The sequence below is a fragment of the Podarcis bocagei genome (assembly GCF_964188305.1).
Source record: "Podarcis bocagei genome assembly, chromosome: 3".
Classification (NCBI taxonomy): domain Eukaryota; kingdom Metazoa; phylum Chordata; class Lepidosauria; order Squamata; family Lacertidae; genus Podarcis; species Podarcis bocagei.
Window position 1 is genome coordinate 65789528 of NC_138127.1, and position 13219 is coordinate 65802746.

The window sequence follows — 13219 nt, forward strand, 5'->3', positions numbered from 1 at the left end:
TGATGTCAATTTTTTGAAATAAAGGGAGACTTCCGGGACAGCGCCATCGGCAATGGCGGAGTTCCTCTGTCAGAGAAACCCGCTCCGTGAAAATCAGGTCTTGCCGCCGCGGCGAAGGCGGAGACCCTTTTAAAATCCCAGGCGGAGGAAGCCTGGGAACGTGGGATTCAGCTGACACCAGGAGCGACTCCCCTACTCGCAGGGAACCCCTTTTTGGGGGGGTCTGAAGTGACGTGGGGTGAGTGGCACGGTGTTTTGAATCAACTGCTACTTTTACGGAGTGAAGCCGCACAGCCGTTGCCGGAGAGCGCTGACTTTTTCCTGTGGACAATTGGACTCTAAACAAGTACCCGTGAGTAGAACGGAAAATTGGATTAAGTATTAAGAAATATTTCAATTTGGCACCGAAACGGGAAGGTTCTAAACAGGAAGTCCGCCTCCCGTTTTTTGTAAATAGATTGAAGCAAAAACTTTGTAAGCTAAAGTCTGGAAAGTCGTATATAAAGTTCTAAATTTCCTTCATTCATCACCACCAAAACCCCTCTTGGAAGCAGGAGAAAAGAGGGGGATTTTTGACTGTTTAAGCCTGCAGGAGAGAGAGTAAAGAAAGATAAATTTTCCACCGGCTCAAACCTGGGAACGGGGTGTCAGAGACAGAAATTTATGGGGAAAGTTCATCGACTGTGAACGGAACGTCTTTTGACAGATAGTAAAAAAAAGAGAAATATATTGATTCCAATGTTGCTTCTTGCAATCAAAAGAAACAAAGTATTTGAAAAGTGAAAGTAATTTTTCCTTGTTGGTCCTGCTTAAATAGAAATTGTCTCCTCTAGAGGGAGCTTGTTAATTTGTTGCCGGAGCTGATCTGGGGACCTCACAGCTGTATGATTAGGATCGTGAGACTAGACTCTAACCTTGGGGGGGGGGTAATGTGTTTACAAGAAGTCTTGGTGCTTGCTTTTTGCAAGACAAGTGCCTTGCTGGAGCAGATGCATGAGAAGATGGATGTGATGACTGTTGCAGTTAAAAACTTTGGACAAACGGTGAATACCCATATAGAAACCATTCAGGAACCAGCTCAGGGATCTGTTTTGATAGGGCAAGCGCAAGGGCAGAAGAAAATGGAGGAGGTTGTTGTTGAACCTCAAATAACACAAATGGAGAGATCCGAGGCCTTGCAGGAATATAAGCCGCTGTTCTTGAAGTTTGAATCTGGAGTGGACCAGAGGGGGTCTGGAGCTGTGAGGGCTCTTAATTTTCGAAAGACTTTGAAACATGCTTTTAAATATTTTTTGGATTACAGTGTTGACTGTGGGGAATGGGACTGTGGGGAATGGGCTGATCTGCTGAGGAGAGATGGAGAAACTTTTGGATTGGAGTCCTCCCGAGACCTACCCCCCAATGAGAAAGGAAAGAAAACAAGAAAAAGATCAACAAAAGATAAAGTAAAGGGCAGGTATAAACAAGAAGAAGACTTGCAGAAGGGACATGGAAAAGATTTAAGTGCCTCGGACATAAGAGCACCAGGTTGATGGACTAGATAGACGAGAAAGGACTGACAAAACCCGAGACCAGGAAGAAGAGACGATGGATGAAGATTGGAAGAAAGTTTCAAAATTTATTTAGAAAAGTATTGTAAAATTAATGAGTATTAGAAAAATGTTGGAATGAAATTATTTGGCCTTTGCAGAAATGTCAAAAAGAATTATGAAATAATGTGTTATGGTTAAAAGAATTTGGCATATATAAGTTTTAAGTTTTAGAGTTTTTTAGGTAAGATAAGGTTAAAATAGATTAAGGTAATTTAAATGACAGAATATTGAGAAAGATGGAAAGGATTTGCTGAGATAATTAACAACTAGAATACAAAAAAGGGAGGCGTGAGGAGGTCGTTGAAATAAGTTAATGAAAGTTAAGGATTTGGGAATATTAGACTTGTTTTTAATCGTTTATTTTTGTTTTTTGATTTAGATGTATTGTGTGTTTTGTTTTGTTTTTTGACTTTGGTTTTTATTTATCTGTATTGTTTAATTGTTATGTTTATCTATTTCTTTCTCTCTTTTTCTCATTCTCTTGTCTTTTCTTTCTTCTTTCTTTGTAACTTTAAAATTCTCAATAAACATCATTTAAAAAAAATTTAAATAAAGATCATGCTCAATTTGAAAACTAATTTTAGTTCATGGATAATCTCTGATCACTTCTTCAAAGAAGAATTTGGGACTTGCACAAGCAGATAGGAAACTTAAAATAATACTGTTCATAACTATGTAAATTCTAGTTATGCAACACAGATTTGTTACTTATTACTAGCTTGTTTGCCAAATAATTTATATCTATCTAAATAAAAAAAGTATCAATATTAATCACCAGCAAAATCTCACATACCCTGTTAGTTTGCCATTACGAATATTTTTCACCTTGTAGGTTGATATGAATCCACAGTATATCCAACTTTCCCCGATTTACCTTACCTGAAATACTTATCTCAATAATACTGAAAACACCGTAGAATGGATATCACTTTCATCAGTAATACATCTGTATTTCCCTGCTCAAGTTTGTAAGGTCAAGATTATGTCTTTAATTCTTTTCATCCACTTATATGCTACTGCATCTAAAGGTAATCAGATTACTGCATGCACGTTGTGCCATGCAATGGCATAATAAGCTTTCCTCCAATTGCCCAAGGTACATTTCCACCTGATCTCTCATTGACAGGACTAGATTATGTTTCTTCTATAAAATTAAACAAATATACAGGGATTTTCATAACTTTATTTCTTTCGCACCAAATGCATGTATCCACTAATATTCCTCAGTAATATAGGAACAGTGTTTTTGAATTTATTCGAGGTTCTTTTGTTTCATTTCCCTTCCAGTTTATGTGATATACATTGGCCTCAATCCACCTGACACAGATTTATTTGTTGTTTTTAATTCCCACACCAAGTACCCTGGACAGTATGGACTAAACAATCTATAATTGAATAATTGAGATGATGCATCAGCCACCCCATAGCACCTACTTCTACACTGCCTTGGTCTGAAGATGTGACTCTTAAATATCCCTTGAAGTCCTAACAATTATTCTCCTGAAGCGTCACCCACTCCTGCTCCACAATAATGCATGAGCGTGTAACGGAAAAATAGACTATGGGCCCTTAAGAAATTGCAAACAGCTCTCACAGGGGAGGCAGAACCACTGGAAGATCAAGCCCTGCCAGTCTTATCAAGGCTTCAGATGTTTCCAAGCCTTTGTTCAGACACCTTCTCAAGAACAGCCAGCAGGGCCCACTGGGAGCTGCCCAGGGTCCTGATTTACCTTACCTTATTCCAACTATGATGGGAAGAACCTTTGGTATTCTTTACTACTTTCTCTGAAGGCCCCAAGACCCAGAAGAACAGGATAATTAGGATAACCAAAACCCTTCTCACGTTGACAGAAATTTCTAGGTGTAGAATCCCAATGCTTAACTGTACCAGACACATCTGATACCCCATGTCATGTTTTCTTGGCTTTGGCCCTGATACAAGCTTCGAGAGCTTGTAATGCTCACCTCAAGGAAGTGCTGAGCACTAAAACCCTGCTCCCCAATAAATCTACTGTGGGGTTAACTCCTCCTCCACCAGCAGTTTTCTCTTGCTAGCACAGTCTATTTGCCCAAAATGCTTCACCTGGCCAAATATCTGTGAGGATTGCAAATAACCTGTGACTGTTCAATGTGTGTGTCTAAGATCAAATTCTCAAAGCTCAGAAATCGGCCAAGACATCCCAATTTTGGAGAATATTACTCAGATTTCAAAGCTGATCTTATCTCAAATTTTAACACCTGGATTTTTTTCAAAAAAAAATTGTGAGGAAGGTGTTTTACCAAGTGATATATCATTGTATTATAGATTTTATAGTCTGTTGGGTTGAGCAAAAGACAGTCCTTTTTTTCTATGTTCTGGTCATTACTTCACCTACAAAGCATGGGATATGATTAATAAATAGGTTTCCTTTATGCCTACCAATAAGCCTTCTAGCTAGTATTCATAATAAACTAATTGAAGAAGGTAAAAAATAAAGGTAAAGGTACCCCGACCATTAGGTCCAATCGTGACTGACTCTGGGGTTGTGGCGCTCATCTTGCTTTATTGGCTGAGGGAGCTGGAATACAGCTTCCGGGTCATGTGGCCAGCATGACTAAGCCGCTTCTGGCGAACCAGAGCAGTGCACGGAAACGCCGTTTACCTTCCCACCGGAGTGGTACCTATTTATCTACTTGCACTTTGATGTGCTTTTGAACTGCTAGGTTGGCAGGAGCTGGGACCAAGCAACGGGAGCTCACTCCGTCACGAGGATTCGAACTGCCTTCTGATTGGCAAGTCCTGGGCTCTGTGGTTTAACCCACAGTGCCACCCGCGTCCCATTGAAGAAGGTACTGAAGCTTAAAGCATGAGATCATTAAGCAGAAGCTTAAGCAACTATTTTACAGTCCAATTTGAGCCAGAGACACAAAACTTCTTTATTGTCCCCCATAGTAACATGTTTTAGTCCATACAAGACCATCAGAATTAGAAAGGAAGTCCAGACCACAATTACATCAACTCAAAAGCAGAAACTATGTTTAACTGCTGATGCCCACTTCCCTTCTTCTTTACAAACAAAAGACTGCTGCCCTCTTTGCCAACATCCCTGAACTTTCCCAAAACAGTGGCTGTTTCTGGAACCAGGACCCTAAATTCTGATGTTTATCTGAAAGCATTTCTGACCACATAGGAATGGTGTGTTTCTTGGAGGTCCTCAAATATACTAAAAATGATGTGAAACAAAATTAAAAACCAGTCCCACCAGTGATGCAGGACAGAAAATTTCTCAAGCTGTTTTTAATAATCTTTTTAATGCTGTAACCCACCCTGGGACCTTAGAGTGAAGGGTAGGTAATAAATAAATAAATCCCAGTACTTTCTTTTCACATGGAAATTTTTCTATTTCACAAATTCATTAACAGAGAACAGATGCCAACTGTGAATAGGATATTAGACATCTGACTTTCAAACTTTCAAAGTTTTTAGGTTTCTTTACGAAATATAAGTAAAATGAAACATGCTAAGTGATGCACATAGAACAGTATGCTTAAGAAATAAACCTCTGGTATTTGTGCTGAATTTTAAAGGTAATGTATTTACCTGAATTTAAAATTTGCCTTATAACTACCTTAAAGAAAATATTAATACGACGCTAATGAATGAAAGTACAATATGTCCATTTATAAACATAATTTTAAATTTGCTTTTTCAAAATATCAAAATAATTACAAACACAGCAGTGGCATTCACATCATGGTTTTCCTTATACCGACTCTTTAAATGCTTAATTTGCAGGATGCCATAACACTATTTTCTAGTATTTAACCAAATGATACCATTCCGGTTGCAAAATAGCCATCAACAATGAAGAATATATTTAACAGAAGGCATTATATGTGCCTCAAGTTCTCTCTTCAAACTGTATAATCAATTTTTTGGCTAAAACAAAAAAAATCAGAAATATTTTTACAAATATATTTGCCCAAAGGTAATCATTCTTCCTAGTAGGAGACAGTTGCTACTGAAAGACAGTTCTTACACTGAATGAAGTTTTTTTGGCAGCTTGACTATAAGCCTGAATTGATCACACTGCATAATCAATATATGTAGCAGTTTATTGGAAAGAACAAATAAGGTTATATCAAAAGTTGTTGTCGGCAATGAATGGCCCATTAATGTAACACAGCTATAGAAGATGAAAATAATTGAAAGCATGTTGAATGCAATCATAAAACCATCCTAAGAAGGCCATCACCTGTGCACAAGACCTGAATCACAGGTTGTGCAACTGTTATGAGAGGGAATATTTATCAACTACTTGATAACTACTGAGGGAGAAATGTAAATGATATATACTCCTAGAAGATAAATAGTGTGACTTGTGGGTAGATGAGAACATGAAGGCAACAGCTTTGAAAGAGAATATATTGTGTAATATCAGCATTTTTATGAAAAATAGCTCATAACTGGCTTCCTAAGTGGCAGGTTTCAGGGAGTGGCCTCTTTTTAGGGTCTATTTCTTTGTAATGAGAGCAGGCTAAAGATTGATGGTGTCTTGGTTTGTTTGTTGAGAGATATATAACCAGCAAAGTTGAAATAAGTAATCTAGCAGGTAGTACAACAACTCATTATTTGGATTCCCAAAAAGTGACAGTTGTCACACACATATATGGACATGGACACATACACACACGCAGAGGTTTAGCTAATTCTGGCAGTGAATTCTTTTTGCTCAAATTCAAGCTACAATAAACTTTTTCTGAACCTCTCATTATCCAAAGGGTATGATATTGCATTGCAAAGACTGGAAAGAGAAGATATGGTGAAGCTTGGATATATATTTCCAGCTATTACACTCTTTATTGTGTACAACATATGCAATAGGTAAATTCACAGTAAGACAAAATGTGTAACATGAAGAAAATTTAAAATATGGTAAGGGATAATTCTGTGTTAGGGACCGTTAAGAAAAGGATTGAAAACTACACTGCCAAAATTGTAATACAAAAAGGTCCCGCTTTACGAACAGCGCATTACCAGGAGATTGTTCATTGGCGGGTGTTGCATAAAACTACAGTAAAAAAGGGAAACCATGATGTGATCACCAGCTCCCTTATATTCCAGGCTGATCACTGAGGTCTTTGTGTGAGTCACCGTTGGTGGTCCTCTATGGCTCATGCTCACCAGGAGATGTGTGCTCAGTATTATGAGCCCATTTCTATGGAACTCCCTCCCAGCTAAAATCAGATGAGACACCACTCATTTGAACTTTCAGTCCTTGGTGAAGATTTCAACAGGCACTTTAAGCATTTTTTTCTGATTTCATGGTTAATTTTAATTGATTTTATCTTTATCATATATTCTGTAACATTACTGTACATCAATTAGAGACTTAGGGTGTTGGTATATAAATTGTTGAAATAAAATAAAACAAGTAACTCCAAACCATGGAATTAAGAGCTGCTTGTCTGTTCAGCACCCCCATCTCTGGCTACAGTGATCTCAAGAGGAAAAGCAATGACTATTACCTTCTGTTTATCACAAATTATGCTTTGCTATAATATCTGGCTGAATAATAATACTAAAACCCTGGAAACAACTGCCTAGGCACTTGTGTTTCAGCAGGAGAAATTCTTCTTCTGAGGCTGCTTTTGACATGCAGGTCTGGACTAATTTTGATTTGATTTCTTCAAGCTCTCTAATTCTGTTGGAGTCTTGAAGTTTTATCAGAGTGCTGGTAACATTTATGAAGAGCTAATATAGCACAGTGATTGCAAGCATGAGCTATGACCTGGGAAGTCCCAGCTCTAATTTCAGCTCAACTATGAATTCACTGGGTAGGGGTGCGCATAACAGCAAGCCTTCTGGATCAAACCAAAAGACCCATAAACTGCACAGAGGCCAAGCAGATGCTCCATGAAATATACAAGCAATGCATGAAACAACAGCCACTCCCCCATTCTTGTTTCTCAGCATCTGGTATTCAGTGGCAAAATACCTTTGAATATGGAAATCTTAAGAATAACACTCAAAATCAGATTGTACTATACTAATGTCAGTAGTATGCATACCTTACAGAACTGTAGTAAGCAGGGTGGGGGGGTTGCTTGTTTTTAAAAAGGCTTTAATATTTCAATTATATTCAATGGGTGGGATTCAACTAATGAGTCCCACCAGCGGAAATCATCCACCCTCCTTGCTCCCTGAAATTGGCTCAAGTGGGATCTTGAGAACTCATGGAACAGCACACGGGGGGGGGGGTCTATCTGGCAAGCCAAAATGCTTGTCCTGACAGAATGAGAACCTTAGAACAACACTGAATTCCTCCAGTATTTTCTTTTTGAAAAGAGAAGTTTAAAAGGGAATTAGTATTTAATACATATATATATATATATATATATATATCAAACAATAAACATAAAAGTGAATCATGAATCATAGCTATCTATTAAACACCATGTTACCAGTGAGAGAACCATGTGGGGATCTGACTTCTAAGATTATAAATGACACTATAATTAATGTATTATATTTATAACTGTAGGTTTCTTATAGGACTGAGAGACTAGTAAATCACCAGTGTCCAGGATCCAAGAGATACCATCCTGTATCTTACTAAAACCACTGTTTGGAGATGATAATGGGCTAGATGAGAACCAATAAAGTGAAGCTGGATGCAAATAAGGCAGAGGTTCTGTTGGTGAGGAGCTGACAAGTTCCTCTGATTGGTAGACTGCCTGTTCTGGATGAGAATGCACTCCCCTTGAAAGATCTGCATAATCTGGGAGTATTTCTAGATCCATCCTTGTCACTGGGTGCTCAAGGGGCCAGATGGACCTCCAGCAACAATGATCCCTGGACCGGGAAAGTCTTGCCACAGGGATTCATGCCCTGGTAAACTCATGCCTTTTAGTGTCATATATTACACCTGTGATCTGCATGCCACCTATTCATTTTTGAGTCACATATAAGGTGCTGTGATGTACTTTTAAAACCCTAAATGGCTTGGAGGACAAATACTTGTCAGAAGAGTTTTGTCCTGGCATTTGCCAGTCTTGGCATTTTGTCCTGGCATTTGCCAGTCTTGCTATCTGGGGGTGATCTTAGGTTCTGCCAATGGGTAAAGGGCGGGTGCTAAGGCTGGGTGATTTCTCAGCTGTAGCACCCTGCCTGTGGAATTCCCTGCCTTCGCAAGGCTCTTTTGCTTTCTATGACCCTCCAAGGTTTGAGCAATTCAGTTACTGGCAAACATACTTTCTAACCACCTCACCCCTCTATGACATTAGGAAAGCTTCAACAGAGGCTTCATCATCAACACTGCAAACAAACCTTTGGGTATAGTCTAAATGCACAGTACAGATTCTTAGTTTTAAGTACTTGTTCATGGAAAGGCAAACATAAGATCTGTCACTCAAAACACATTAATACTCAAGCACTGGGCCTTGATTTGAGCCAATCAGAACCTAATTAAAAGTATAAAATGCTATTTACCACAAAGGTATATTAAGAATAGTACAGTGGTACCTCGGGTTAAGTACTTAATTCGTTCCGGAGGTCCGTTCTTAACCTGAAACTGTTCTTAACCTGAAGCACCACTTTAGCTAATGGGGCCTCCCGCTGCCGCCGCGCTCCTGGAGCACAATTTCTGTTCTCATCCTGAAGCAAAGTTCTTAACCTGAAGCACTATTTTTGGGTTAGCGGAGTCTGTAACCTGAAGCGTATGTAACCTGAAGTGCATGTAACCCGACGTACCACTGTAATAGTTGTGATAGTCATGAAGGTAGAATTTGAAAAAGGGATACAGATATCAGTCTTTTTAGTGTGGAGCTGCTCTCTACCATTTTCTCTAGACAAAAATGGGAATATGTAAAGTCACACAGGCATTTAAATAAAAGTACAGCAGAGACAATGAGATAAGGTTAATATATAAAGTGGAAAGGAAAGGGAGGAAAGAAAATGACAACATTGTTTGTGCAGATTGTAGGTAATTAGGGAGCTCCAGATCTCAAAACAGAACAAGTGCTTCAAAATCATTTAGCTAAAACAAAGATTTATGCTAATTACACTATCTTTACAAACATTCTCTCTACCCCTCAAAAAACAGGAGACTTTATGAACTATGAGACCTTTTAAAGTTCCATGAAGATGAAGTATTCTAAAGTAATAGACTACTAGTAAGAAAGTGGAGCAGCTGCTATTCTATCAGCACCCATGGTACAAATTATTCAACCACTGTTGAATTTTGTTGCTGGACCACACACACCAGTCTGGCCAGAGTATCCAAAACAACAACCAAGTTGTTTAACAGATGTATATAAATAATCTTATGTTAAATATAATTCATTGCCCTAGAATACCCTTTTGAAGTGCAGAGTAGTACCAGTGTGATACACCAGATCAGCACAATCCAAGTCATAGTTTAGGAACTTGAGTGCATTGCTTCAAATAAATATTTTATTAAGAATATCTTTTGCACTTAATGAATGTGAAAACAACTGAATCCAAGGGATTCCATTTTAGATAACACATTGTCTGGTTGCTCTGAAGTTCTGTTTTGTTTTTATCAGCATATTGTACTTGCTTTGGTTATACACAATATTGTTGGAAGCACTTGCTTAAAATTTGTTTAAAAGCTAACAAGTAGCTCAAACAGCAACTTATTTACAATGCAATGACTGCATGCAAGTATCATATTCTGAACAGTTACAGCCCATTTTTAATGTATTTAACAATTTCCTGATCAGATGCTGAAGCAACATCATGCCTGATCCTGGAGACTAACTAGATTAAGTGAATCATAAATGCACCAGAACACAATTTTGAGCAGAAACACTCCTCTTCCCTTCCCCCATTTCTAGCATCAGGCTCCAAGCAATGAGTGGATGAGATCACAAAAGAAGGCTCATCTGTAGAGCTGTCATATGGTTTTCAGTCCAGTCAGCTTCCTCTTTCACAAAATACTGGATATTTGAAAACCAGGCTAAGATTTTTATTGCCTTTGTAACCAATCCATTTCACTTCCAAGAAAGCTGCTATGACTACACATATCTCACTCGTGCATAAAATGAATGACTTGCAATGATGCCTTCCACAAAAGGCCGTTACTTTCCGGGTCTGTGTAGTTTTCGAGAAGCCATATGCATTTCCCTAGGGATCCTTTTCATACACAGAAGACCACAACGGAAACGAATTCACAAAACAATTATCAGAAGGAACATCAGCAGAAGGGAGGAGGGGAGAAAATGTGCATAGAAATGTAAATCCATGCCTCGTTTTAGATAAAGGCTGCTTACAGTCAGTGCTGCATGCCAGGCTGAAAAATAGAAGCTTCAAATTATTATTATTATTATTATTATTATTATTATTATTATTATTATTATTACACACACACGCCTTTTCTATTTATCGGCCAGATGGTTTTTGTCGTTGTTGTCGTTTCCTAAACGAGGGCCCGTAAAACGAATCGGAAGCAAATGGACAGATGAGAATCCACAGTGGAAAGGGAGGGGTGGGAGAGAGAGAGATAGAGAGAGAGAGAGAGAGAAGGAAACCGATCCCAGAAGAAAAGGCACAAAGCAAAGAAGCTGCACTCACGCCCCTTCTAGACATGTTTTCCACGCAGAAGCGTATGCGGGCTGAGGAGAGGAGAACGGGCTCGAAGCCTCCACCCCACTGGAGAGAGCGCCCGGGGGGAAGGTTTGTTATCTTGGAGGAGGAAGGGGAGGAAAGAGGAAACGGTGGCTTTAGTAGCTCCATCTGTATCCAATCTGGGCCATTGCAACCCCCACCCCTCGCCTCCGTGCAGCAGCAGCCGCAGCCTTGCTCTGTGGAGTCCCGGAGGGACAATGCTCAGCGGGCAGGAATAGCAGAAAGCCCCCGACGGGAAACGTAGCATTGGAAGAAGCGCTCGGAAAAGAGCCAGTGTCACTGAGGGGCATGCGAGCCTCCCACCTCCCCTGGAGGAGGAGGAGGGCGAGGGCAGCAGGCGGAGCGGGAGGCATACAATGCGCCGCATTTAGGGCTCCATCCCCGGCCGGGGGAAGGGAAGGCGCCGCGGCGCTCGGGCGGAGAGGTCCCCCCGCCCGCAGCATCACTCACCCCGCTTGGGAAAGGCAAAAGCGCTGGCTCACAGGCCCACCATCTTCTCCACAGAGAGGAGGACGCGAAGGGAGGAGGAGGAGGGGAAGGGCGCTCGCGGACTCCCCGCCTCTCAGTGCCGCTCTGGCTGTGTAAGCAACCGCTCGAACGTTATTCCCAGCATATAGCGGCTAACGGCGCGGAACAGGGGGAAGCTATTGCGCAGGCGCCGCCTCAGCTCGCCAGCGCGGGGAGAGAGCGAGAGAGGGAGGGAGGAGGGGAAATGAAAAGAATGGATTTGCAGCGCCCCAGAACGGAACCACTGCGCATGCGCGCTTCCGAGCGAGTAGGCTCGCACTGCGCAGGCGTCCTGTTCCAGACAATGGGGAGCAGAGGTGATAATAATAATAATAATAATTAATAATAGTAGTCTCCTCTCCATTGGGAAATAGAAATGTAGAGTTTGGAGGATACGCTAATGAGACGAGAAACATTATATTTTGTCCTGTGCGATCGCTGCACACGCCTTGCTTCTGCGGGGGGCGTGAGCGAAGAGTAAAAAACGCGCCCGAGCGCGCAGTTGGATTGAGGGGGGAGGATGTATTGTGCGCACGACCTCAAACGAGGATGAACGCACCTATTGTGGTACCGCCGGCAGCCGCAGACGTATTGTTCTACGTTGTTGTGGTGCGAAACAACTACAACTCCCAGAAGCAACTGCGGCGAAGCCTTGTGGGCGTAACGCCATAGTAATGGCGCGTTGCATGCCGGGCAGGGGGGCCTGGAACGCTTCCTGCCTCCTGCCTCTTTAACGCCGCGCGAGGCGGCGGGGCTTCCCGTCTGCCTCAGGGGGGATGTTGCCGCCTGTCGCCAGCTTCGTGGCCGGCCTGGGCAGCGCCTCCTCGCCCTCCTCCTCCGTCACCAAGCGGGTCCTAGAAAAAGACCGTTGCTTGGTTGTCTAGCAACGAGCTTCCTCGTGAGAGGCGTCGGAAGCGCGCCGCTCCCCATCCTGGGAGTTGTAGTCCCTCCGCGTTCAGCGTTCCCCTACTGTTGAGCGGTAGTAGGAGCAAGGCTGGACTACAGCGACCGAGAGCCACCGGGGAAAGCCTAGAAAAAGGTTTCCCTCACACGCCTCCCAATGCAGGAGTCTGTCGGGGCCACGGAAAGAGCGGCGGCGTGTAGCCCGAGACCCGACTGGGGAAGCTCGCCGAGTTACTCTCCCTCCATGAGGGAGGCCGGAGGGGAGTCGGGCTTGGCGGAGTCTCTGGAGCGGTGTCAGCAAAGCCTGCACGGTGAGAGAGCGAGAGGCGGGAAGGCAGGTTTGGCTCGCGGGACCTCCTTTCAGACCCCCACCCCCCAATGAACTCCTGTCGCCCCCCTCAGTGCTGCTCAGCACCCACAGATCCGCCTTGCAGCTCTTCAGGGATGCGTCTCTAGAAATGTGTACCAAGCCAAGCGCGTGGTGGCCCTCTGTGGGGCAGATTTCTGCAGGCGTGGTGGGGTGTGCCGCTTTCCACTTCACGCAGAACTGTGTGCATCAGGCTGAAAAAAGTAGCGGATTCTCCAAAAC

General features: G+C 42.0%; 2 protein-coding genes across 11 annotated transcripts in view; one reads left to right on the top strand and one right to left on the bottom strand.

Moving 5' to 3' along the window:
• CEP170 (centrosomal protein 170) overlaps positions 1–12426 on the bottom strand; it is a 75672-nt gene extending 63246 nt beyond the window's left edge. For 3 of the 9 annotated variants that reach the window (XM_081188046.1, XM_081188042.1, XM_081188039.1), the window contains exon 1: positions 11671–11863. The gene's annotated coding sequence lies outside the window, so the exon portion shown is untranslated. Of the gene's footprint in view, positions 1–11166; positions 11271–11670; positions 11866–12286 lie in introns of those variants that run through there. The other 6 variants (XM_081188045.1, XM_081188044.1, XM_081188040.1 and 3 more) reach the window with 5 other exon arrangements.
• Positions 11963–13219, top strand: part of SDCCAG8 (SHH signaling and ciliogenesis regulator SDCCAG8) — a 92318-nt gene continuing 91061 nt past the window's right edge. Inside the window, exon 1 of one of the 2 annotated variants that reach the window (XM_081188081.1) lies at positions 11963–12044. In XM_081188081.1, the coding sequence (XP_081044207.1) occupies positions 11978–12044 (67 nt within the window). In that variant the 5' untranslated portion in view covers positions 11963–11977. Of the gene's footprint in view, positions 12045–12524; positions 12942–13219 lie in introns of those variants that run through there. The other variant, XM_081188080.1, reaches the window with a different exon arrangement.